At 47.7% G+C, this 26,197-nt stretch overlaps 1 protein-coding gene across 13 annotated transcripts in view; it reads left to right on the forward strand.

Moving 5' to 3' along the window:
• LOC108314694 (BTG3 associated nuclear protein) overlaps nucleotides 1–26,197 on the forward strand; it is a 138,089-nt gene that overhangs the window by 27,988 nt on the left and 83,904 nt on the right. For 8 of the 13 annotated variants that reach the window (XM_037743932.1, XM_017543692.2, XM_017543693.2 and 5 more), the window contains 4 exons: nucleotides 4,920–5,011; nucleotides 7,816–8,015; nucleotides 22,588–22,704; nucleotides 24,409–24,584. In XM_037743932.1, the coding sequence (XP_037599860.1) occupies nucleotides 7,963–8,015; nucleotides 22,588–22,704; nucleotides 24,409–24,584 (346 nt within the window). In that variant the 5' untranslated portion in view covers nucleotides 4,920–5,011; nucleotides 7,816–7,962. The remainder of the gene's footprint in view (nucleotides 1–4,919; nucleotides 5,012–7,815; nucleotides 8,016–22,587; nucleotides 22,705–24,408; nucleotides 24,585–26,197) is intronic. The other 5 variants (XM_037743928.1, XM_037743929.1, XM_037743930.1 and 2 more) reach the window with 1 other exon arrangement.

Consider the following 26,197-nt stretch of genomic DNA (forward strand, 5'->3'; position numbering starts at 1 on the left):
GTATGCAGCATTCTGGAGCCTTACCATGTTGTGTGTGTGTGTTCCTGTGTGCAGCGTCATGGAGTCTTACCGTGTTGTGTGTGTGTGTGATCCCGTGCACAGTGTTCTGGAGCCTTACCGTGTTGTATGTGATCCCCTGTGTGCAGCGTTCTGGAGTCGTACCATGTTGTGTGTGTGTGTGATCCCATGTGCAGCATTCTGGAGCCTTACCGTGTTGTGTGTGTCAGGTCCCGTGTGCAGCATTCTGGAGTCTTACCGTGTTTGTGTGTGATCCCGTGTGCAGCGTCACAGAGCCTTACCGTGTTGTGTGTGTGAGTCTGTGCTCTTTCACAGCTCCGTAGTATTCCCTCACAGGTGCCCCTCCCCGTTGACTCTTCCCTTTCGCAGGGCTCCTGGCAGAGTCTGTCTGATTTTTCCTTTATGCACAACCCTGTGTAGAAGACCTTTGCATGTATACATCCTGGCAAATAGATAAGTTCCCAGAAGTAGAATTGCTGTGTATGTTTAGACACAGGTTTTCCAGAAAACAGAAATGTTTTACTAATTTACTCTTCCACTGACAATACTTGAGAACAAGTTTTTTCTATACCTTTGCTAAGGCTGATATTTTTTTTAAATGATGGTAAAGGCACATGTCTACTTTGAAATCATAACAAAATGTTTGTTTTAAGGATAGTTTGGAGAAACGGAACCCTCAATTTCAGCAACTTCATCTCTTTATCTGTGAGAACACTGGCCACACTTCACTGTTTAGAAAGATCCTTCCTTTTTTTTTCGCTATCTAGCAGTACATGTTTTATCGTTCTGTTAGGTTTGACGTGAGCAGCCCGCCACAGTTAAGTCACTGAGCGTTTCGGGTGCCTGCTCATTCTCTCAGGAATGTTAGAATCCAAATACTGACAGTTATTCCTCCAGAAGAAAGAATTTGCAGAAACATTATGAGAAAGCCTGATGTCCATTTGTATGATCTATTTGCTGTGTTAATGGAGGAAACTACCTTTGAGACTAGTTGTAGTGTGGAAGGGGTGAGTGAGAGAAATAGTTTTGGAATGAAGCGAGCAGCCCTGGGGGAATATGAAGGCAGCGCTTCAGGAGTGCTGTGGTTCGTTTTCCATAGGATCACTGCACATAATAATTTTTAAAATTCCTGTTTCTAGTTTAGAAGGCAAATGACAGTTTCTTTAAAAAACATGCACTGTAGTCTTATAAAAGAGAAGTGTTCCAATTACATGATCGTAAGTGATTTCAGACCATTAAAATTCTGACAGCCTACTTCCCCAGTAAATTATCTGTTTGTAGGCTGTGGCCCCAAAAAGCTTAGAGAAATAATTTCTAATCTTGATGTTGTTCTATCTCTGTTCCTTAAATGCCTGAGAACTACAATTTCTTAAGAATTTGCTAAAAGCCTACTGTGTGCAGAGCTCTGAGGCCTGCCCCAATACAAACCTGCTCTCTGTGACCCAGGAGAAGGCACAGAGCTGCAGATACCTTGGTGTATCACAAATGTTTGCATCCATAGTGGGTTTAGAGTACTTTCCTCATCTCGAAAGTGTACATCTAATGAAATTTAGCGGGATAGTCAAGAACGTAGAATAAATAAAAAGTTTCCATGATCCTCCTGGATGTAGCAGCTTCTAAATTGTTGGTGTGTGTGTCTTTCCAATTTTTCCTTATTTTTATTTAAAAGAAAGAATTCTGGGATCTTCTGACTTGGTGTGTACTGACTGTGGCTTGTGCTTACTCTGCCTGTCAGAATGTAAAAATTGTGACTTGCATCGGGCCTGTCATTACAGTTGATTTGATATCTTTATTGATTGATTGATTGGAGACAGTCTTGCACTGTCTACAGGCTGGAGTGCAGTGGCACGATCTCGGCTCACTGCAACCTCCGTCTCCTGCATTCAAGTGATTCCCCTGCCTCAGCTTTCCAAGTAGCTGGGGTTACAGGCGCGTACCACTGCACCCGGCTAATTTTTATATTTTCAGTAGAGATGGGGTTTCACCATGTTGGCTAGGCTGGTCTCGAACTCCTGACCTCAGGTGATCCACCTCGGCCTCCCAAAGTGCTGGGATTGCAGACGACAGCCACTGCGCCTGGCCTGGTTGTGATATCTTTAAAATGAACAAGGAATTCTTTTGTCTAATTCTAAAAGTAATGCATGCAAAATTATAAAAAGAAACACATACAAAAAGCAGCAAAGTACAGAGAAGAAAATAAATGTCACTTACTGTCCGAATACCTGTGGGGTCATTACTGGGTCATTACTTTCATCTGCCGTTACGATGAAACTAGCTCTCTGACCCCAGAGAGGTTCCGTAACCTTGCTGGACTTGTTTTCCCCTCGGCAAATTAGAACATTAGAGTAACTCCTGGGAGGGTCTCTCTCTCTCTTCTTCCAAGCTTAGTTTGATGCCCAGTTTCCATTGAGAGTAAAGAGCCTTTGATTGAGGTCCTGAGAACCTTTGACTAGCCACAGGCACTTGTAGGCATGGAGTTGTAAAAGTTTTGTTAAGTGAGAATTCATCTGCAAAGGCCTCAGTGGAGATGGTTGACGCACTTCCTGCCTCGGGATTTGCCGGGCGGAAGGCAGAGCCCTTGGCACGCTGTGTGCTGCTTGGGAGTCGACAGTGGTCTTTGGCTTTGGATAATTTCCCGCCGGGTAGATGAGATGTGACTGCTTTTGTCTCGGACCTGTGAGAGGTTCCTGTTAGAACCATGGGAGCATTCAGCAGTTTTAAGTTTTGGAGTTTTGAGATGAATCATCTAGTGTGTGTAGGCTTAAAGGCATGGGCGCTCTCTTTTATTTTCCAGTCGAGATCTTCTTCAGAAAATCAACCTGTGTAACATGTCCGGGGGAGTTGCTTTGGCTGAGGTGGAGGCAGGGTCTAGAGAGGCCTGTGCACTCGGCTTTCCTCTTGGACTTTCCCCTCCAGCCCTCCTTCAGCATTTGGAGAATCAGAATGCCTGGCAGGAGTGCTTCACCCACATCTGTGGGCAGCCTGTGTGTAAGGTCAGGCTGAGAGGGTGGTCTGCCCTGGGGTGGGTGCCGTGACCTTGTTGGGTGTCACAGTATAGACAGGTGTGAGTTGAGGCTTCCTGAACAAGGTGACATTTGAGTGGGGCTGGACAGAAGGTGGTTTGATTTCCCTGGTGGAGGTGGCTGGAGGTTGGTGGTGTGGGAAGGGCTGGGACACAGTCAGTACTGGCAGAGCGGGCAAGTGTCCTCTGGCCACAGTGAGGTCATCCTGCTTGGCTGTGGTGTGGGTGCCCTTGAACGCAGGCAGATGGTGTGTCAAGGTGCGCATGTGCTGAAGGGCCAGCATTCAGATTTCTGATTTTTTTCTACCAGAAGTGCTACAGTAAACTCATACGTAGGCATGTATATAACATCTGTTCTCATATACTGGCATTCATTTTTGTAGAATGGAGTAACAAACTGGCATTACTGTTAAAAACTTAATGAAAGCTATTACTAGCAAGTCCCAGGTACTCAGGAGGCTGAGGTGGGAGGATCCCTTGAGTGCAGGAACTTGAGTCCAACCCGGGTGACATAGTGAGTGAGGCCTCATTTCTCAAAAAATAAAAAGAAAAACCAAAAGTGATGACTGTGAACCCCGAGTCCATACTTGGTGCTCAGTGGAGAGGAGGGCTGCTGATGAGGTGGACGGTCTCCTCCTCCCACACGTGTGAGCGTGCAGGGTAGAGCGCGCTGGGAGGAGTGCGCCAGACAGTTCACGCTCAGTTCAGGCAGACAAGAGAATGAGAAGAAAAAATACTCATGGCACAATCCGCAATCTTTAACAAGAACTGTTGACCTTAAAATTCTATCTGTAACTGCAAATAAGTAAATTTTAAAAAACTGACTGGGTCTAGGGAAAAGGACTGGAAGGGTCACAGACAAACAGAAACGTGGTTTGCCGAGAGGGGGAACTGTGGCCGGTTTTGGTCTGATTTTGAGGTTATCTCCGACATTGTTTTTGCAGTCAGTTTTAGACAAGAGGAAGGAGGTCAGGACCACACTGTGGCTGCCCCGAGATGGGGATGAGTTGCTCGTCCTGTGGGAAGCCGTGAAGATCCCACTTGCTGTGTGATGGGGGCAGCTGGTCTCAGCTGCGCCTGGGAGGGACGGGGACCCGGGGCTGGGGTGGTGGGGGAGGGTTCTGTCACTTGGTGTATTAAGGTTGAGACTGTTTTGATGATCAGCACCTATGACAATGTGATACTCAGTGGGTTTTTTCCTCCCCTTTTAGTTCTGGACCTGCGGATAGAGTGATTTTGATTTTGGAATAAGGTAGCTAACAGATTTTATTTTAAAGTTGGGAACAAATCATTATTGATTGGGTTTTATCAAACCAAACAGGGCAGCCCCACAGAGCACTGAGTGAGAAGCTTGTGGTTTTGGGGCTAGGATTGACTCAGTGGCACATTAGGGAAATAATTACCCAGTGTCTGGGCTTTTCTGGGGATGAAGGAGTTATTCTGTTTTCTGCCTGACTGAGAATAAGTTCAGCTGTTCCCATCACACAGCAGGTGTCAGGGGATCTTCACGGCTTCCCACGGGATAAGCAACTCAGCCCTGGCTTGGGGCGGCCTCAGTGTGGTTCCGACCTTCCTCTTGTCTCAACTTGACTACAAAAACAATGTCAGAGATAACCTCAAAATCAACGACCGGAATCGGCCCCAGTTGCCTCATCTTGGCAAACCACGTTTCTGTTTGTCTGTGACCCTTCCAGTCCTTTTCCCTAGACCCAGTCAGTTTTTAAAAATGTGCTTATTTGCAGTTGCAGATAGAATATGAAATAGATTCTGCTATTTCTCATTCAACCTTAAGGTGTCAGCGCTGTTTACTGTCTTAATGTTAAAATAATTCCGTAAAACTTTTGATGTTAAACGTTTTTTTCTCTGTCACTGATTTCAGTTGTTTTGGAGAATCATGTAGTGACAGATGAAGACGAACCTGCTTTGAAACGCCAGCGACTAGAAATCAATTGCCAGGATCCCTCTATAAAGGTAAAACTCTTACTCTGTTCTGTGACGTATGGTGCATCGGAGATTTCTAGGGCTGCCGTAACAAATTACCATACACAGGATGGCTTAAAAGTGGAGCCTCTCATTTCTGGGGGCCAGAAATCCAAAACCAAGGTGTGGGCAGGGTCTCGCTCCCTCCAAAGGTTCTAGAAGGTGGATCCTTCCTGCTTCTTCCAGCTTCTAGTGGCTGTGGCCCTCCCTCAGCTTGTGGGCTCGCCCCAGCCTCTGCCCCCCTCTTCATGTGGCTGCCGCCTGTGTGTCTGTCTCCCTTTCTCTCCTCTAGAAAGGACTTGTCATTGGATTGAAGGGCCACCCTAGTCCAGGCTGACCTCACTGACTAAATTACATCTGCACAGACCCTTTCCCAGCGCGGCCACATGGGTGCATTCTGGGGTTAGGACGTGGGCATGTCATTTTTGGGAGTCACCAGGCAGCACACTACAGAACAGTGGGAGCCATTTTTTCTCTTGAAGAGCACGAAGAGTAAGAATCGTTAGCCTGGAGATGCTGCCGAATGAGGTATCTTCCCATACTCCCGCAGACCCATTTTGGATGGCAGGAAGGTGAACTTATGTGGCTGTATTTTCTGCCAGCGATGAATGACTTCTGTCCCTGTCATTTGAGTCACCTAAATTCTAAAGTTTATTAGAGGGTTCTTGGGTACTGCTCAGTGAATTATTTTTGGATCTTTGAATTTGATTGTTTCTGATGTTTGCAGTGTCACAGAGGTAAATATCAGCACATGTGAGAAGTCTATGAGCGCAACACAAAACCAAAGTCACTTTTCATGTAATTCCTCTACTTATACACGGTGTCTATTTGGTAATATTTTATTTGTTTTGTTAACAAGGAAAAGCTGTGTAATGTGTATGAGAAACTTAAAATACATTCACAGTAAAATGCCGTTTCCGACCAATGGACAGAATGTGGCTCTGTTAGTAAACACTGCCTTATTCCGTAAATAACATGCAGTTGGTGTTTTATCACAGAAGACACACTTACTACACACAGCACGGAAATATGTGAAGTGGGCCTGGAAGTGGCCATGCCGTCATCCTTGGCCCACTGTTGAGAAGAGGTTGGGCCCCCGGTTGAATCCTGCCATATGGATGGAGTTGTGTGCATGGCTCTAGGTTGTTTTATTAGTATGTAAGAGGGATTTTTCACCCAAACCCCAAGCAGAGTCATTTGTAATTCAGAATTAAAATAATGTGGGTATACTGCTTAAAGAATTGGAGAGCCACACATTTGATACCTTCAGGTTGTTGAAAATAGTGGAGTTATCGGTGGCCGTTCAGGGATTCAGCCAGCGATTGTTGCTTTTCAAGACGAGCATATTTGTCACGCCATGGACCTTGCCTTCTTTGTAGATAAGCTGACTGAGCATCATCACGTGGGCTCGGGTCCCCCTGATGCCGTGCCTTCTTCCTCCCACACACGGCTTTAGTGTCACATTACAGCACAGAGTAGTCAGTCAAGGAGGGTGAATTGCAGTTGGTTTCTTTAGCTCCTTTCTGTATTGGCACCCTCGTGCTGAGTCTTAGCAGGAGAGGTGGTGGCCTGAGACGAAGGTGAGCTGGATTGCCCTTCCTGCAGTGCTGTCCCTGCCACTATGCACCAGGTTTTGATGCCAGCGACATGATGTGTGTTAGCGCTGTAATCTTGATATTCTGCAGGTTCCCTTGAGATCGGAAAGGAGAGTGGGCCGGCAGCAGTGCAGCAGGTCAGCCACAGTTAGTGGGAAGCCGTTCCAGCTCCACTGTGGGCTGCCTCCCGCGCCCCTGTGCTGCAGGCCCCACAGCCAGCTCTCAGTGGCTGCTGTGTGCTGCCCCTGCTGTCCTGAACCTACCTCCCCCTTCTTTCTGATGGCTCCACTTTGGGCCCCACACTCTAAATCATGGGCAGTTTTCAGCTATTGATTCTTAAAGCAGGTACCAGCCCTCCTGACTACTAAGCAGGACTGGTAGGTGTTCCCCAGCCTGCCCCTCCCTAGACACGAAGGAGCGTCCTTTTGTCTGCTGGTGAGACCTGGTGGAGGGTGTCTCTTTTGCACGGTGCAGTTCCTATGTGATTAAGACGTTCCATGTGTGTTTGTGGTGGCTCCTGGCTGGGATGGCAGCTGGGGAAATGAAGTTCTTCCCTTTCTGGTTTGTGTGTTTGCTCTGTTTCTTGGGTTTGGAGTCTGGCATATCACTGCTCCCTGTGGTTACTTGGAGTGAGGAATCCGGAGGACACTCAGCCGGAAAGGTCGGACGTGGAGCCCGGCTCTGCCAACCGCTAGGTGGCATGCTTGCTGCCCGAGCCCCACGGAGCCTTGTGACCAAATCCCCGAGTCAGGGCCATCAGGGTCCAGTCATCTTCAGATTAGGCAGCTGGTGTGATGTGAATGTGCATGGCCTGTGGCTTTTATGCTGTTTTGATGTTAGATGTGGTCTGTTTTTATTGTTGAGAAGGTTTGATTAGTTGTATGTGTAAATTTACTGACTAATAATATATTAAACTGCATACTTTTATTATATGGGCATAACTAAAAATTGCAACTGCTCATAGAAGTAAAACAGTGATTAAGTCATCACATTTTAAACAGGAAATATGACTCGTATGTCACATGTGAACTTTTACTCAGCTGTTTCTGGCTCGTAGCTAACAAGCTAGTTCCATCGTGGGCATTGATCTGTCCGAGTAGGTAAGAGTTGAAATCAGGAAAGTAGTGTTCGGTGTTTCTTGGGATTGTCTTCTCACGGTTCAGGAGACCCTTTCTAAAGCTGGTCTTTCTCCACTTTCAGTCATTCCTGTATTCCATCAACCAGACAATCTGCTTGCGGCTGGACAGCATTGAGGCCAAGCTGCAGGCGCTGGAGGCTACGTGTAAATCCTTAGAAGAAAAGCTGGACTTGGTCACCAACAAGCAGCACAGCCCCATCCAGGTGCCCATGGTGGCCGGCTCCCCTCTCGGGGCAACGCAGACGTGCAACAAAGTGCGATGGTAAGAACAGACCCGGGTGCCGGGCCTTCGGGTCGCCTGGGGAGAAGCGCGTCACCTCCTCGCCCAGGCCTGTGGTGTAGTTGCTTATTGGCTGGAGATGCGAGGTGTCTGCCTCAGTCTCAGCAGTTTCTAAGTAAAGCTGACTTTAGTTAGACCAAACCCGAATACCTGGCATTGTGCCAGGACGACCTGAACTTTCCTTTCCGCTTACCCCAGACTGATGCGTCTTTCCGTTAGAACTTACCCCCCAAATCTTAGAAGGTGTACATGTGCTGCTTTCCTTTTTCCTTCTCTACCTGGCCCGTCTTCAGATCTGTTTTTCTTTGTATGTGGTGTTTATATATTTCACGTGACTATATCAACTTTCCATTCAAGTCTGCAGTTTTTACTGTGCTTATTTTTAAAAAGTGGAGTCTAATCTTAGAAGCCGTGTGGTAGTTGAAGTGCTGTCTTAATAGAACCTTTAGTGTCTTAGAAAGTCTCGGACTAGCCTGGGCCTCCGCTCATTCGAGGCTTCGTATCAGACACTCCGGTGGGCAGCTTGTGCTGAAGCCCGGGCACTGGTGTCGCTAGCCTTCCGCACACCCGGCCAGAAAGAAGTCCTGCCTAAGGCAGTAGACACCGCATGGCTTTGTGCCTGATGACGGGCCTTTTGACTAAGAGCTGCTCTCTTCAGGTTCCCCGGCCCAGCTGCAACCTTCTGCCTGGTGTGTCTGCGAGGAGAGAGCACGGTGGGATGGCGGGGGGGTCAGGAGACATGTGAACGCTGAGGAATGGGAGCCACAGCAAGCCTGGAAGGACTGTGTGTGCTGGTGGCTGGTGCTGGGTTAGGAGCTTTGTAGACCTCCCCGGGGAGTGTGGGGAGGGAGAGCAGGGGCTCCTGAGCTGGCTAGGTTTGGGATGTTCATGAATATACCCTAGAACCGAGGTGGTAGCTCGTCATGGCTTGTCTGGGGGCAGCTCCAGATGATGGCTGCCACGCTGGCGGAAGCAGTGGTGCCTCTTTGAACTCTTAGGCATGCCGGGGTTTTGGAAATGCTACCTGGCCCTCCACCAAGCTCCGCTGATAGTGGTGGAGTTGGCATCTCAGTTCGCAGGCGGGAGGTGGGGATCGTCTGTGTTCCTCTGAGATGGGGCCTTCACCCTGGCGATGCTGTCACCCACGTGTGTCCTCCCAGCAGGTGTGTGTTGACTGTGTCCTCTGTGCAGGGATCTAGTGGTGGAGTTGGCATCTCAGCAGGCAGGAGGTGGGGATCATCTGTGTTCCTCTGAGATGGGGCCTTCACCCTGGCGATGCTGTCACCCACGTGTGTCCTCCCAGCAGGTGTGTGCCGACCGTGTCCTCTGCAGGGATGCTGTGGGGCTCTCAGGTCGGGTGTGCAAAGCTGTTGGACCCAATGCCTTTTTTTTAGGATAGTTTTTTTGGTAATGTCCTCTTACTCTAAAATGTAGTGTTTAGAAAATAACGTTTATGTCTTAAAAAAAAAAAAAAAAAGAAAATATAACTTAATAGACTGCCCCAGTTACGGAGGATAAATGTGATAGCAGTGTAATCATATAACACATTTCAACATGGTGATGGTCGGCTGTGAAAAAGCCGGACCTCCCATCTGGTGTGTTGCGTCCTGCTGATGGGGAGGGGCGGTCCCTGCAGGCTGACCTGTGTGACTCTGTGAGTTCAGACCCCAGCTGGTGATGGAATATTACAGAATGGCGAGCAGCTCCTAGTGAAGTTTCAAGTAAAGCAAAGTATAATTTTTTTCTAGACTTTTGTAATAGTTGAATGCGTGGAAAATTCAAGTCATGGTAAAACCATGCAAAAATGTTTAGTGCGTAAATGTTGAATAGAGTGAGATTCTGGGATCAGAGAGTTAGAAGCATGTTTTCCACTCGTGAAGTTCTGGTTCATCGTAAGTTTTGTGTGTGAAGAGTTTTTGCCGGGCGAGACTGTCTTAATCACTGAGGGATGCAACCTCCCTCACCTCCGCCGGCCAAATTCCAGTACTCTCTTAATCCTGACCACCGAATATGCCCCCTGGGGTCTCAAAGCACCCCTGGGTACCTGCATTGAGAACCACTGTTCTAAGGAACTACACCAAAGAACGAGCCTCTTCTGCCCACAGGGCCTCAAGTGCTTGAGAACGGCCGCCCCATCACTTGTCAGGCTGTGCTAGTGCTGGACAGGTCATTGTCACCCCTTGGGAAAAGTGTGGACAGAATCCATCATTAGATTCCACCACTTACAATGTCTGCTGGGGAGAGAAGTTCCTGTGGACGATGAGGAACCCAAAGCTACATTGTGGTTTCCGTCATGGCTTGGCCTTGAGGGTGCCTTGTTTGGATTCCATGTGCCCAGGGTGGAGCTTGGGCCTCTGGCTGTCACAGTAGCCCTGGCAGATGCTGTGGGGTGACCTTGGCCAAGTCATGCATTCATTTCCATCTGAGATTCTCGTTTCCTCATCTTTAAAATGAAGATGAGAGGAAGAGGACTTGGAGCTGCTCTGGGGCTGCTTCTGCCCAGGGTCCCCCTGCTGTCTCAGGGTAACAACAGTGTCTGTGCTCGGGAAAACAGATGCTGGGCTGCCCGGGGACAGGGTGGCACCACTTAGGCTGAGCTTGTAACTCCTGACTGCAGCGCCATGTTCCTTTGATTTTTGGGTTGTCTGATGATAGAGCTACTTCCCTGGGCAGAGGCGTTTCCAGGCTGCAGGGAGTCACACTCTTACTGCTGTCTTCAGCGATGGCAGGACCGCTGGGATGGTGTCATGAGCGGCTCATGGTCGGAAATCTCCCATGCTTCCCTCTCCTGGGGGCAGTGTTATCATTCACAGACCTGCCCGTCAACAAGCGGTGAAAGAACAGGAACGTCGTCTCATAGTGATTCAGATGCACAGTCCAGGTAACCCAGGTGTGTGACATCTTTGGGTTGGAAAGAATTGTATTGGCAAGGCAAAATCAACCTATTGTAGAATATATTTAGCGTATATCAGCATGGGGTTTATTAATATTGCTAATAAAACCATTATTTGTAAAAATTAAGATGAATAGAATTGTTCTTCTATTTTCTTATAGTTTTAAACAGGATAAAAATTTATTCTATTTAAAATCCTATTGAAAATATATCCTATTTAAAACAACAAGAAAATGGAGGAATGATTTCCTTTTTTTTTTTTTGACACAGAGTCTTGTTCTGTCCCCAGGCGCCAGGCTGGAGTGCAGTGGTGCAATCTCGGCTCACTGCAACCTCTGCCTTCGAGGTTCAAGCAATTCTCCTGCCTCAGCCTCCCAAGAAGCTGGCACTACAGGTGCATGCCACCACACCCAGCTAATTTTTGTATTTTTTAGACAGACGGGGTTTCACCAGGTGGGCCAGGATGGTCTCAATTTCTTGACCTCATGATCTTCCCGCCTCAGCCTCCCGAAATGCTGGATTTTTTTTTTTTTTTTTTTTTAAATTGAGACTGCTCTGTCACCCAGGCTGGAGTGCAGTGGGGGGATCTTGGCTCATTGCAACCTCTGCCTCCCAGGCTCAGCTGATTCCCTTCTGCCTCAGCCTCCTGGGTAGCTGGGATTACAGGTGTGCAGCATGATACCTGGCTAATTTTTATAATTTTAGAAGAGACGGGGTTTTGCCATGTTGGCCAGGCTGGTCTTGAACTCCTGACCTTAGGTGATCCGCCTGCCTTGGCCTCCCAAAATGCTGGGATTACAGGCGTGAGCCACTGCGCCTGGCGGAATGGTTTCCTTTCATAGGAAAGTTTTAAATATAGTATATTTGAATGACTTTTAAAGGAGGCCAGGTGGCTCATGCCTGTAATTCCAGCACTTTGGAAGGCCGAGGTGGAAGGATTGCTAGAACTCAGGAATTCCAGACCAGCGTGGGCAACAGAGTGAGACCTCCATCTCTACAAAATATTAAAAAATTAGCTGGGCACAGTGGCACCCATCTGTAATCCCTTAGGAAGCCGAAGTGGGAGGATTGCTTGAACCTGGGAGGGCGAGACTGCAGTGAGTCATGACGGCACCACTGCATTCCAGGCTGAGCGGGACACTAACTCAAAAAAAAAAAAAAAAAAAAAAAGGTAGTGTTAAGTCTGGCATTTCTTCCCATATAAGTTCTTTTCAAAAGTGTCACTCTGTCATCCAGGCTGGAGTGTAGTGGTGCAATCTCGGCTCACTGCAACCTCTGCCTCCTGGTTCAAGCGATTCACTTGCCTCAGCCTCCCTAGTTGCTGGAACTATAGGTGCACACTACCATGCCTGGCTAATTTTTGTATTTTTTGGTGGAGGTGGGCTTTGCCATGCTGGCCAGGTATCTTTCCATATAAGTTCTGAAAATTAGAAATAAAAATTGCTAACAGTTCAAAGCTGTTGACAGAAAATTGTAGGGAAGAAATAGTGGAGAACTTAATCCCAGTCCGTTAATGAAAAAAGTTGTGTTTAAAATAGATTGTTACTAATTTGTAAACACATGAGTGTTGTTTGAGAATTGTCTGTCTAAAATGTGGGCAGTGGAATGTGGAAAAGGGAAAAGTCTCCAAAAAAACTTAAAAATTGGTTAGCATTCCAAATAGTAAGATGCTTCTATGAATTATTTAGTTTGGGCCTCAGATATTTAAAATGAAGAACAGAAGTATGTAAGTCACAGATTGTATTCTATCCTAATCCTGTGCTGTTAAAGTAGCCCGACGTTCCCAGGGCTCACTCCTTCCTGTACGGGATTAGCTGGGAAGTCCGAGTGTGATCTTACAGCACAGATGTAGACACCTTAAGGGACTTTGAGTTGTAATGAGGCCCCTGGAGAGAGGGCAAGAAGCTGCCCGCTGTGGTGTCACTTGCCCTTCTGTTTAGAGTGGCTACGTCTGCTCAGAGCCAGCCTAGCCTTCAAGGGCGGGCACAGCAAATAAGCTCAAGAAAAAAGAAAAGAAAAAGAAATAAAGCCCTTTTTGTTTGAAGCTGAAGTTGAATCATTGTAATAAAAATGTGAGTCACCTGGATGGGCTTCATCCGACAGTCATCATCGACTTGGGGTCAAGAAAAATGGTCTTTTATGTTTTTTTTTTTCAAAAAAAATTTTTTTAGAGTTGGGGCCTCGGTATGTTGCCCAGGCTGGAGTGCAGTGGCTATTCACAGGCATGATCCCACTACTGATCAGCACGGGAGTTTTGAGCTGCTCCGTTTCTGACCTAGGTGGGTTCACCCTCCTTAGGTAACCTGATGGTGCCCTGCTCTCGGGAGGTCACCATATTGATGCCAAACTTAGTGTGGACACCCGATCGGCATAACGCACTACAGCCCAGAACTCCTGGGCTCAAGCGATCCTCCTGCCTCAGCCTCCCGAGTAGCTGGGAATACAGGCATGTGCCACTGTGCCTGGCTTTTTTTTCTTTTAATTTTTTTTTTTCAGATAGGTACTTATTTTCTTCCTGCAGGTGTGCCATCAGTTTGGATTTTGCTCCATTGTAATTTTGGTGTAGCAACCTGAGGTTTTAACTTTAAAGATGTGTGTTCAGTGGGCCCATCCTTTGAATGCTAGTGTGGACAGTGCAGTTGGGGCATGATGTCACACGGCCTGCAGGGATCAAGGGCACGCACACGTATGTTTATACAGGTCAGTGTGAACAGCCTTTTGTTTGTACTTGAAGCTAGACAGACAGCGGTGTCAGTAGGATGCAGCTGAGCATGGAGTGTTGCCCGTCACGGGATGCCAGCCCGCATGGCTGTGCATATCCAGGACACAGGACGGGCAGCAGAGATCTGTTTGCCCAGCACATGTGTGGAGTCGGCAGCTCAGACCACAGCTCAGAGCCTAGGGTTTTTGGCGTTGTTTTCTGAACATATTGACTGAATATATTGACTGACTAGAAAAATTATTTTTAAAAATAAAAACCAACTAGCCAGGCACGGTGGCTCACACCTGTAATCCCAGCACTTTGGGAGGCCGAGGCGGGCGGATTGCCTGAACTCAGGAGTTCGAGACCAGCCTGGGCAACATGGTGAAAACCCCATCTCTACTAAAATACAAAAAATTAGCTGGGCGTGGTGGTGTGTGCCTGTAGTTTCAGCTACTCGGGAGGCTGAGGCAGGAGAATTGCAAGAACCTGGGAGGCAGAGGTTGCAATGAGCTGAGATCGTTCCACTGCACTCCAGCCTGGGTGACAGAGCAAGACTCCATCTCAGAAAATAAATAAATAAAAATAAAAACTAATTTTAGTTTATTTCAATTGAAAAAGATTTTTAAAATCTGTTTTTTAAAGTCATAGATTTTTATCTTTAAAAACATTAAACTATTGAAAAGAACTAGCATCTTTCTATAATTTTACAGTTATAAACTATAGGCTTCTGTATAATAATAGTTCTTGAAATTTTTAAAAAGTGTGATTTCCTTCTTTCTTTTTTTTTTTTTTTTTTTTTTTTTTGTGACGGGGTTTCACTCTTGTTGCCCAGACTGGAGTGCAATGGCAAGAACTCGGCTCATTGCAACCTCTGCCTCCCGGGTTCAAGTGATTCTCCTGCCTCAACCTACTGCGTAGCTGGGATTAGAGGCATGCACCACCACACTCAGCTAATTTTGTGTTTTTAATAGAGACCGGGTTTCTCTATTTTGGTCAGGCTAGTCTCGAACTCCCAACCTCAGGTGATCCACACACCTCAGCCTCCCAAAGTGCTGGGATTAAAGGTGTGAGCCACTGTGCCTGGCAAAAAGTGTGATTTCTTTTAAAGTGTATCTTTTAGAGATGTGTTATGTAAGACTTAATGAAAGGGAAATTTTTCTTTTCCTCAGAACTGCTATTGACTTGTGGATAATTGAAATATTTGATTAAGGAATGATTTTAATTCCCTCTAGTATGCTGGCTGTGGATTCTCTGTTTTATTTCCTAGAGGGTCTTTTATTTAAATATTGATAGATATTCCTGGAAAGGCTGTTGTGGTGTTGTGTCGTGGTAGGCCTCGTTCTGAGCATCTCTGTTCTGGCATGTGAGCACGAGAGGTCTTGGCTAGGGTAAACCAGTGTTTTCACTTTTGGGTCATTGGCATTCTCAGTCAAAATTAGAGCTTTCATAGGCTTTACAGTGTGACAGATTTAAGGGAGAGCTGCTTGAATTGTGAAGAAATGATTTGGTTTCAGCTAAGATGATTTTGTTTACTTCTTTTCTTATTTAATACTGAATTTTGGTTGCTTTCATTTAACTTTGTGTACATGTGATTTCTCTTCCTGACTGGTCTATATGACCTTGTACAGCTACATTCTGTTGGTGACCTAATTGTGATACGCTGTACATGCTAGGGCTGAGTACTAGCCAAAGAAAACATACAGTCTACATACATGCAGCTTAGGGAATTGTTAATATAACCGTATGGTTCAGAGATACAATCTTAACCAAACTAATGTTAAACATAAATTTAAGTGTTTCAATGATTATGTACATTCTGATAATTTGGAGAACTTCTCTAGTTTTAGAATAACTCATAACTCATTGATTGGGATTGTGTTGAATCTGTAGATCAGTTTGAGGGAATTGCCAACTTAACAATATTGAATATTCTGATTCATGAACATGGTATGTCTTATGCAGGAATTCAATTTCTCTTAAAAGTGTTACACAGTTTTCAGTGTTCAGCTCCTGTACGTATTTTGTTAAATTAATCTCTGAGTACTTCATATTTAATAGATGCTACCATAAATATACTGTATTTTAAATTTCAGTATCCATTTGTTCATTGGAAGCATATAGCAGTACAACAGATTTTTCTTTTTTTGTGAGATGGATTTTCACTCACGTTACCCAGGCTGGAGTACAATGGCGCGATCTCAGCTCACCGCAACCTCCGCCTCCTGGGTTCGGGCAATTCTCCTGCCTCAGCCTCCTGAGTAGCTGGGATTACAGGCACGCACCACCATGCCCAGCTAATTTTTTGTATTTTTAGTAGAGACGGGGTTTCACCATGCTGACCAGGATGGTCTCGATCTCTTGACCTCGTGATCCACCCGACTCAGCCTCCCAAAGTGCTGGGATTACAGGCTTGAGCCACCGTGCCCGGCCAACAGATTTTTCTTTACTGCCCTTTATCCCATGTTGTTTCTAAATGAAATTGTTGTAGGTTTTCTGTAGGATTTTTTTAAATTTATGTGATTATGTTACCTTTAAATAGAGTTTTACTTCTTCCTATATAATTTCTATAGCTTCTCTTACTTTATTGTGCTGGCCATGATTTTTATTTCAGTATATGTTCTTTTTAAAAATATTTTTGCCTTATTCCTGATCTTCGAGTGAAAGCATCCAGCCTTTCACCATTAAATGTGATGTTTCTAGTATATTTTTCCTAGATGCTCTTTATCAGGTTGAAGAAGTTTCCTTTATTCTTTGTTTCGTGGGAGTTTTTCACATGAATGAATGGACATTGAGTTTTCACATGCTTTTTATGTATCTACCCAAGATGATTGTATGGTATTCCTTCTTGATTCTTTTGTTAAAGTGAATTACCCGGATTTTGAATGCCAGCCGAACCTTGCATTTCTGTTATAATAAACCTGACTTGATCTAGGTGTATTATGGTTTTGATATATTAATTGATCCGTTTTTTAATATTTAATTAAGAGTTTTTGCATCTGTGTCTGTGGGACATGTTAGCCTGTAGTTTTTTTTTTTTTTTTTTTTGGCCATGTCTTTGTTTTGTTTGCTGACCTCAGAAACAGAGCTGGGAAGCTGCCCCTCATTGTCTGCTTTCTGAAATGTTTCTGTGAGTTTAGTTTTATTTCTTTTAAAAAATCTGATAGAATTTGCCAGTGAAGCCTAGGTTTTTAATCATGAATTCAATTATTTTAATAAATATAGAACTTTGATAACTGTAGAATTTCTTGAGTTAGTGTTAATTTGTGTCTCTGAGGATTATTTTCTTTTCCCCCAAATTCTAGAGTTTATTGGCACACTGTTCCTTGTGGGACCCTCTGTGTGGGTCCACGGATGCTCCGTTGCCAAGCCTCCCTGGGCTCCTCTGATCTGTGACTGTTTCTCACGCTTCCTTGTTTTTGGTGACTTTTTGAGGAGCATAGGGTCAAGTATTTTGTAGGATGTGCCTCTGTTGGGATTTGCCTCCTGATGAGACCCGGGTTACGGGTTTTGGGGAGGAAGGCCACAGGGGTGAAGCCCTTCTTGTCACATCCTGTGCAGGCCAGCACCTTCAGCAGGACTCAGGGCTTGATGCTGATGCGGATCACCTGGCTGAGGCTGTTCAGTGTTTTTTCACCGTCAGGTTACTCTTTTCCCCCTTGCGTCCTGCACTTTTGGAAGGAAGCTGCTGTGCCCGTTGTCTGCCCGGGCAGGGAGTAGGGAGTTGTGTGCCGCCGCCTCGAGGGTGGAGCGTCTTGGATACTTTTGTTAGTCTGCCTGGGAGACTTGTCTCTTCTTTCCCATTTACTGATTTATTCACTCATCTGTTTACATCAGCATGTGCTCATGGAGATTTATTTTACACTTTGGGTCAGAATCCAGTACTGCTTCATTCTGGGGCTCACATCCTTCCAGCTTTGGCCATCGGCAGCTTGTTAGTTGGCTCCTGTGCCCCTTGACATTCCCTCCATTCCCTCTTCATTGTAGGTGTTTTCTTGTTAGTGCTTTGTTTTGTTTTTTTCTTTTGAGATGGAGTTTTGCTCTGTTGCCCAGGCTGGAGTGCAGTGGTGGGATCTCCTCTCACTTCAACCTCCGCCTCCTGGATTCAAGCACTTCTGTCTGAGCCTCCCACGTAGCTGGGATTACAGGCCATGCCACCACACCTGGCTAATTTTGTATTTTTATTAGAGACAGGGTTTCCCCATGTTGGTCAGGCTGGTCTCGAACTCCTGACCTTGTAATCTGCCCGTCTTGGCCTCCCAAAGTGCTGGGATTACAGATGTGAGCCACCGGGCTCGGCCTGAGCACTTTTACTTGCATGGTGTTACCAAATGCTTCTCCAGGCTCATTGTGCATGCCTTTCCCAGCCTAGAATCAGCCGTTTCTTCTTGAATTGAAAAATGAGGTTAGAGATGAGGATGCCGTGGGCAGAGACTAGGATGTGGTGCCCCGAGACCAGGATGTGGTGCTCGGTGTCCTCCGAGCTTGGAAAGAGCCCTGGCGTTAGAGACCAGAAGGTGGTGTGCTGTGGTGCGCGGTATCCTCCGAGCGTGGGAAGAGCCCTGGCGTTAGAGACCAGGAGGCGGTGCGCAGTGGTGCGCGGTGTCCTCCGAGCATGGGAAGAGCCTTGGCGTTAGAGACCAGGAGGCGGTGCGCGGTGGTGCGCGGTGTCCTCCGAGCGTGGGAAGAGCCCTGGCATTAGAGACCAGGAGGCAGTATGCAGTGGTGCGCGGTGTCCTCTGAGCTTGGGAAGAGCCCTGGAGTTACAGACCAAGAGGCCGTGCTTGGTGGTGTGAGGTGTCCTTCAAGCGTGCAAAGAGCCCTGGCGTTAGACACCAGGAGGCAGTGCACGGTGTCCCCCGAGCGCGACCAGGAGGTGGTGCGCGGTGGTGTGCCGTGTCCTCCGAGCGTGTGAAGAGCCCCGGCGTTAGCGACCAGGAGGCGGTGCACGGTGTCCTCCGATCGTGCGAAGAGCCCTGGAGTTAGAGACCAGGAGGCAGTGTGCGGAGGTCCCTGGCCTTAGAGACCAGAATGCCATGCGTGGCAGTACGCGGTGTCCTGTGAGCCTGCAAAGGGCCCGGGGCACCTTTTCACCTGAACACGTTGCCTGGGAGCCCCTGTCTTCCTGTGCTGTTGCAGGTGTTGACTTCCATGGAGTCATTCCTCATGCTGCCTCCCTCTCTCCCTAGTAGTCGTTTCTGTAGCTTCTAGGAAAGAGGGAGAAACACAGATGTTCTGGACCTCCTTGCCCTTCTGATTTGAGATTGTTGGGGGAGGTCCCAGATCTCGGTCCGTGCACAAGCATGGCTCCCTGGGGAGAGCAGCTTGAGGAGTTAGATCTGGAGCCTCTTCAAGCTGATTGCCACAGGCTAGAAGCTTCTTTCTTTAGCAACGAGTTTTTAAAGTTTGCTGCGTTAGGTTAGTCCCATTTCACTGGAGCAGTGGTTATTTATGGGGCTGGTTTTATATTCTATTTTGCTCATTTCATTAGATATTAGGAAGAAAATTTTAATACTGATTTATTTTTATCCCTGAGTGTTTTTTTGTTAGATCTTGTTTTTATGACTTTTTAATCTTCAGTGTGGTGCAGTGGCTTAGGCCTGTAATCCCAGCAACTTGGGAGACTGAGGTGGGAGGATCACTTGAGACCAAGAATTTGAGACCAGCCCGGGCAACATAGTGAGACCCCGCCTATAACAATAAAATCAAATACCCTTTTAACCTGTAAGCAATAGAAATACACTTTCAGTAAATGTTTGATTAGTCTGCATGCTGATTGTATTGACTCAGTGACATGAATCATCGCAATACCGGGCTCTGTGGACTTGTGATTAGCGTGGTGGGAGGTTGAATCTTGCTGTGTTCAGGGTGCAGTGTGCGCTGTTCTGGTCTTTCCCCAGCTGCCTGTGGGTGCCTCTGATGCCTGAGCCTTTTACTGTGTGCTTATTCGTGTTGCCTTGGGGTCCTCAGTCGGCGAAGGGGAGAGACTGAAAGGTGCGTTCTGTTTTTAAAACCTGTGTCTGGGAAGTGACACACCTCTCTCCTGTTGGAAGTCCATTGATGGACTCTGGCCACAGGGCCATGTGTGCACAGAAGGGCTTGGGACATGCAGGCTGGATGGACAGAGGCTCCTGGGAGAGCCCCATTGGCAGGGGAGTGGGCTGTGGGCTGCTCTGGCCTGGGGGCTTCTGGGTGCCTGCTCTTTGCACCTGCCTGCCCTTCTGTTTTCCTCCTGCTGGAGCTCTGACCACCCAGCAGCTTCTCTTTTTGTAAGTACGTTACACTAACCCTGTTTCTTACTTACAAGGCCCGGGTCCTTGTGTGTTATGTAGGAGCATGAATGTCCATGGGAGAAAACATACTTAGGGAACAGGTACTGGAGTTTTAAACAAAATCTGTCCATTTTTTCCTAAAGAGTAGAAAGCAGAAAAAATTACTTGAAGTACTTTTGAGCTTGCTGTTGTTGAAATATTTTTCCTTGAGATAATTCATAAAAATTAGAAAATGAGTGTCAGATTTTCTAAACTGGACTTGATAATTATTTTCAGCTATAAAAGGGATGCCTACCCGGGGTGCAGAGTGGTGAGGCTGCACTTTGGATGGAAGGAGGCGAAAGCTTGTTTGGTTCAAACGTACGTCAGATACTCCGATGGCGTTCATCCTCTCCCTGCTGTAGGAAACAGCCAGGTATTGCAGTGGGAATAGGACTGGTCGGTGACTTGACCACACAGGTAACCCAGCACTGTGTGAAGATCTTGGGCTAAGAGGGGCGTCCAGGGAAAGCAGCACGCCTGGCCTGGTTCATGTGGCGACCTGGAACGGGAGTCCCTGGAGGCTGGGGGTCCTGCAGTGCCCAGGGTGGCCTTCTCACTTGCTGAGCATTCAGTGCAGATTTGTTAGGTGCACGTTTAGTGGGTTTGGTCTGGGACATTTGAAAGTTATTATTATCAGTGCAGTGGCGTGGTCTCGGCCTCCTGGATTCAGGGGATTCTCCTGCCTGAGCCTCCCAAGTAGCTGGAACTACAGGTGTTCACCCCTGCGTGCATCTAATTTTTGTATTTTTAGTAGAGACGGGTTTTCACCGTGTTTGCCAGGATGGTCTCGATCTCATGACCTCGGGATCTGCCCACCTCAGCCTCACAAACTGCTGGGATTAGAGGCGTGAGCCACCGTGCCCGGCCCTCATTTGAAAGTTACTTAAATTCGTCTTTGGAGGGTTAGTGCTTGCTTCTCCTCGGATTGTCTCTCGGCGCCTCTCTGTGAGTAGAGGGTTAGGCAGAGAATGGAGTCACATCTGTTCTTCATCCTGTGATCGTGTGTGCCCAGGCAGAGGTGTGTGTCCAGAAAGCACCCACAGCGGTATCTGGAGTCACCACTGCAGCTCCTGTGGCTCTCCTGCACCATCTTTTCCACGTTTGACAGCTTTCATGGAACCTAACCACAGCTGCAGACCGAGACTCCCCATCCCGGTGTCTCAGCTGCCTGGGTCAGTTTGTTGGAGGTGGCTTCAGATGCTGACCTCTGCTGCGAGGGCTGTCGGGTTCTGCTCACTGGCGGTGTGACTCAGATGTTCTGCTGCTCTGAAGTGCTGGCTGGGCCCTCGTCCTGGTGCCACTGCGTTCTGGTCCTGAGTGTTGCCCTCCTCTCCCTCCCTCCACCCTGTGTGGTCGTCTGCACCGGACTATTGTGTAGTTTTTCAAGGCTCTGCTTCAGAGTAACTTAGTTTTTGTTTCCTTTTGTAATAAAACATGGCAAACACAAACTTGTGAAAATAGTTTAAACCCTGCATTTTTCCGGAAGATTTTTCATTTCATGTCTTACCTTGGTGGCTTGTTTTGCATGTGCTTGAACGAAGCCTCTTAATGTAGGACATGTACCAGGTTTTGCTGTGTTGCTTTAGGTGTCACCAGTAACAAGTAGAGGAGTTTAAAAAGTAATGCTTTTGAGTGAAATGCAGTTGATGATGCCTTTATTTAGGAATACCTGCTGGTCCTGTGATTTCCGTGGGTGTGGCATGGTGCTGTTCTTGTCCCCACTCGCTGTGGGAACACTTACAGTCGTGATGGCAGGCTGGATTTTCCTGGGTGCAAATCACAGAAAGGCAGCCTTTCCAGGTTGGTTTTTGGAGAGTGAAATCCAGGAATGGTGTTTTATTCTTTGGTGATAACCACTCTGTATTCCTAGTGCTAGTTCTTTCCCCGCGCCACCCTTCCACACAGAGCGTACCGTAGAAATCCCTTGACTGAAAGTTCTAAGCCTCGAAAACTCATGATGGGAAACCATAAGCGAGTCTGTCCTTTGAGGTGAAGCTGCGTGACTGACGCCTGTCTAAACACACTAGCGCTTCCTCCAGCGCGGCGCCAGGTTTAGTGGTTTCTGGGTCATAGCCTGTTCTTTTGTAGAATCTTTTCCTTGGAAGCAGAACCCTGAGCCCTTTGGTTGTAACTCATACCTGTTCCTGTAGAACCTAGAGGTAGCATGTATGTGTCCTTCCATCCCAAGTCCAGTGTGATGTTTGGCCCTTTCTTCCCAGGGTGCCACCAGTTTGGAATGATACCAACACTCACATGGTTACGAAAGTTAGATCTGTCGCACAGGAACTGAGCTGGGATGGAGTGACTAAAGACGTCAAGCCGGTTTCCATGCAAGTGTGCCACCTCAGAAGCTTTATTAACCGGGCATGATAACAACCCGTGCTGTCTCAGTCTAATCCGAATCACACATTCAGTGTCAGCCCAGCTGTCCTGCGCTATCCAGTTGTGCAGACAAAACACCAACAATTAGGAAAGTTAAACTCTGTTAAAAACTCCATCTCCAGTTTATTCTTCCTTAGCGTTGGGGGCTCCTCCCCGCAGTGCGGGCACCTGGGAGCGGACTGTGTTGAATGACTCTTATGTGCTCTTACATGAATGTTGTTGTTTTAAGGCCTTCTTTTTCTTTGTGATTCTTTTGTTCCCTAGCGTCGTCCCCCAGACTACAGTAATACTCAACAATGATCGGCAGAACGCCATTGTAGCCAAGATGGAAGACCCCTTGAGCAACAGGGCACCGGATTCCCTGGAAAATGTCATTAGCAAGTCAGTAGCACGGCACCAACCCTACCTTTCCCTGTCACTGTGAGGAGTCCCGTGAGAATAAGTCAACGTCCCCAAGCCGGGCACCGTCCGGCACATGCTTCATCTCTGTGGTCACAGGGTTGAGCCTGGCAGGCACTGCCCCAGCTCTCTGAGGTTGGGGGGGGCAGGCTGGGTGAAGCTGAGTGCTGACAATCCAGCCACACTGGGGCAGCTGCCGCCGGGGATGTCTGTGTCCCGTGCTGGCCGGGTTGTGAAGGGGCTGGCTCTGTCTCCTCACAGCAGTCGGTGAAGGCGCTCATCCTCCCACCTAGCTCAGTGGCACTCATGTCTGTCTGTCTGTGCAGAAGTGTGTCAGGCAAACAGACGCCCTCTCCCACGCTTGCTAAGTGGTGCAGGCATGCTGAGTTTATGACTTTTTTCCTATCCTTTTTTCTCTTGAGACGTTTTGAGTAGAGCTTTGGCCAGAGGTGGGAGTGGATGAAAGACACCGTCCCCGCCCTGTGCGAGGGGAGGGCCAGGCGGTGGCCTCTGGCTGCATCTGGGCCCTGCTCTCCAGGAAGGCCTCCTGGGCTGCACGAACCCCCAAGGGTGCCGGCACTTTTTGTTTCCCATCTGTGTCTTCACAAAGTTCTCTTTTGCTTTTTCTCTGAGTCTCCTTTGTGGATTGCTCCTCCTCTAGCTTCGTCCCTTTTCCTTGTTGTCTTAGCTCAGTTCTCCAGGGCTGCAGCTGTGGTCACGAGGGCCTGATACGTGGGGCGAAGGGAGAGGAGGTGGCGATGGGCGGAGAGGAGGTGGCAGTGGGCGGTGAGGAGCTGCCAGGGTCAGCTGTGCCTCCGGGGCTTGGCGCTGAGGTCAGCCGGGCAGGTGCCCAATGTTGAGGATCAAGTTCAGCGTGGACAGCGCTCCAGAGAATCCAGTCCAGAGAGTGCAAAGTGCAGCGCCCTCCTCTGGGTACAGACAGTGTTTGCAACACCCTTTTTTTTGACTTTGGGAACAGAAAAATTGTGCTCCTTTTTCCTCTCCTGGTGCGTAGCAGTCCCTGGTAGAGGATGTTGAAAAGGGAAGTAGCAAGTCTCTACGTCATCCTTTTTTTGAGCACGTTGTGGAGCTGGCCTTGCCCAGCTTGGCTGGCAGTGTTCCGTCATTCCACATCAGCAGCTCTTGGGATGACGGCAGCTCCCGTGGGATCTCAGCCGGTTTTTGAAGCCCCCTTCAGGGTTTCTTGCCCATGGCAATACTTGGGAGTGATGCTTGCGTTACAGAGGCGGAGTCATTTCCAGGGAGCCTCGCAGCGTGGGTCCAGCTGACCCAGGTCTCTGAGCACGGTCTTCCGAATTTAGTCTTTCCTTTAACATGGCCTTAAAAAAGACTCTCCTTCAAGTGCCAGCATTCTGTAGGATGACCTCTGAAATCAGAGGGCAGCATGCTGGGCCTGAGTCTCAGTGAGTCATGATTTTACTTCTTTTGTGATATACATGTTTTCTTTAAATGATTACGTTTTACTTTATACAGTTTCTTTCAGCCCCAGGCCATTTTCTCCTATGGAGTTGCTGTTAATCTTGGTAGAGAGCGCTGTCTGGGAAGGCCGTGTGATCCACTGGTCCACGCAGAGTTAGATTTTGTGATAAGTTAAGGAAAGCGCGGAACTTGGCGTGCTGGTTGTGGCTCTCACCGCATTGGGCTGGTGTGTTTTTTCCCGTTCAGTGCTGTGCCTGGGCGTCGGCAGAACACCATTGTGGTGAAGGTGCCGGGCCAAGAAGACAGCCACCACGAAGACGGGGAGAGTGGCTCGGAGGCCAGCGACTCTGTGTCCAGCTGCGGACAGGCCGGCAGCCAGAGCATCGGGAGCAACGTCACCCTCATCACCCTCAACTCGGAAGGTGCGTCCCACGCGTCTTCTGTCCGTGGCCAGAGCAGCAGTAGGAATGTTTTTGTTGTTTTGCTTTTTTAGAAATTAATACCTGTTTGTTGTTTTTTAAAAAAATGATACAGTATAGGCCGGGCTTGGTGGCTCACGCCTGTAATCCTAGCACTTTGGGAGGCTGAGGCGGGTGGATCATGAGGTCGGGAGCTCAATATCAGCCTGACCAAGATGGTGAAACCCCGTCTGTACTAAAACTACAAAAATTAGCTGGGCGTGGTGGTGGGTGCCTGTAACCTTGAGAGGCTGAGGCAGGAGAATCACTTAAACCCAGCGGGGCAGAGGTTGCAGTGAGCTGAGATCGCACCACTGTACTCCAGCCTGGGCAATAGAGTGAGATGGTATAAAAACGAAGAAAAGGAAAATAATTCCACCAGTTTGAGATCTCTAACCCTTTTGGGATTGTTCTGTGCACGTTGTGTGATTTTACAACTCCCTTCTTCCCTTACATGGCAGAAATCTTTCCCCATTGATGCATATGGACAGGGTCGCTTGTAGGCAGTTTCGCTTATTTCATCAGCTCTGGATGCTTTTGTTACTGACACTGGCATTGGCCTGCTGTCTTCCACGTGTCTCAGATCAGTGTCTGGCCGCGGGCTCTCAGAGGCGGCTCTCTGGGCTAGAGGACTCAGCTTCCACGGGGCCTGTGGCATAGGAGGCACTGCCTCCTTCCACCAAGATCTGGAAGGATGTGAACCTGTTCGTCCCACCTGGATTCCCAGCGGGGGCTTCTCTTCCTGCAGGCTCTGACGTGTCCTCCCTCCCGGCTCCGCCCGCCCAGTGTGCCTTTCAGAGGCCTCTTCCCTGCAGAGCCTGTGTGTGCCCTTCATCCTGTCTCCATATGTGACCAGTGACTGTCAGTTACTGCAGCGTGGAGAAAAGAAAGAACCCAGACACACTCAGCTTTGTGCGGTCAGTGGTGAAGCGTGGGTTTTGTTTACTTCCTAGGAAGAACTCAAGTTTTTTCTGCTTCTTTGTGTGTGTTGTTGATTTTTTCTAGCAACTCAATGTCGACTTGTTTACTGAACAAAGGTTTTCCTGTTAGGAAGACTCATTACCGTATCTGAAACATTGAAAATAATGTTTTTCACAAAAATTGCTTTTACCTCTAATATGGAGTGCTAGGATTCAGATGGCAGAATGGTGGGAAGAGAGAGAGCTTAGGTTGGTCTTTTTGTTTTCCAAGTTGAGATCTAATTTATACCCTAAAATTGACCGTTTTAAAGCCTACATCTCAGTGATTTTTAGTATATTCACAAGGTTTTGGAGTCATCACTTCTAATTCTAGAATATATTTTTTAGCCCCAAAATAAGCGCCGTATCCATCAACAGTCACTTCCCATTCTCCCAGCCTCCAGCCTCTGGCACCCACTTGTCTCCATCTGTCCCTGTGGGCGGCCCCGTTGTGGACCTTGACTATAAATGGAATCCTGTAACGTCCACATTGTAGCTTGCCTCAGAGCGTTGTTCCTCTTAATGGCTACGTGATACGCCGAGGTACAGACGGCCCAAGTTCTGTTTCCCCATCGTCAGTAGGTGGATGTTTGGGTCATGATATGGAAGGTACGGACG

Source organism: Cebus imitator, unplaced genomic scaffold (assembly GCF_001604975.1).
Source record: "Cebus imitator isolate Cc_AM_T3 unplaced genomic scaffold, Cebus_imitator-1.0 Scaffold159, whole genome shotgun sequence".
Taxonomy (NCBI): Eukaryota; Metazoa; Chordata; class Mammalia; order Primates; family Cebidae; genus Cebus; species Cebus imitator.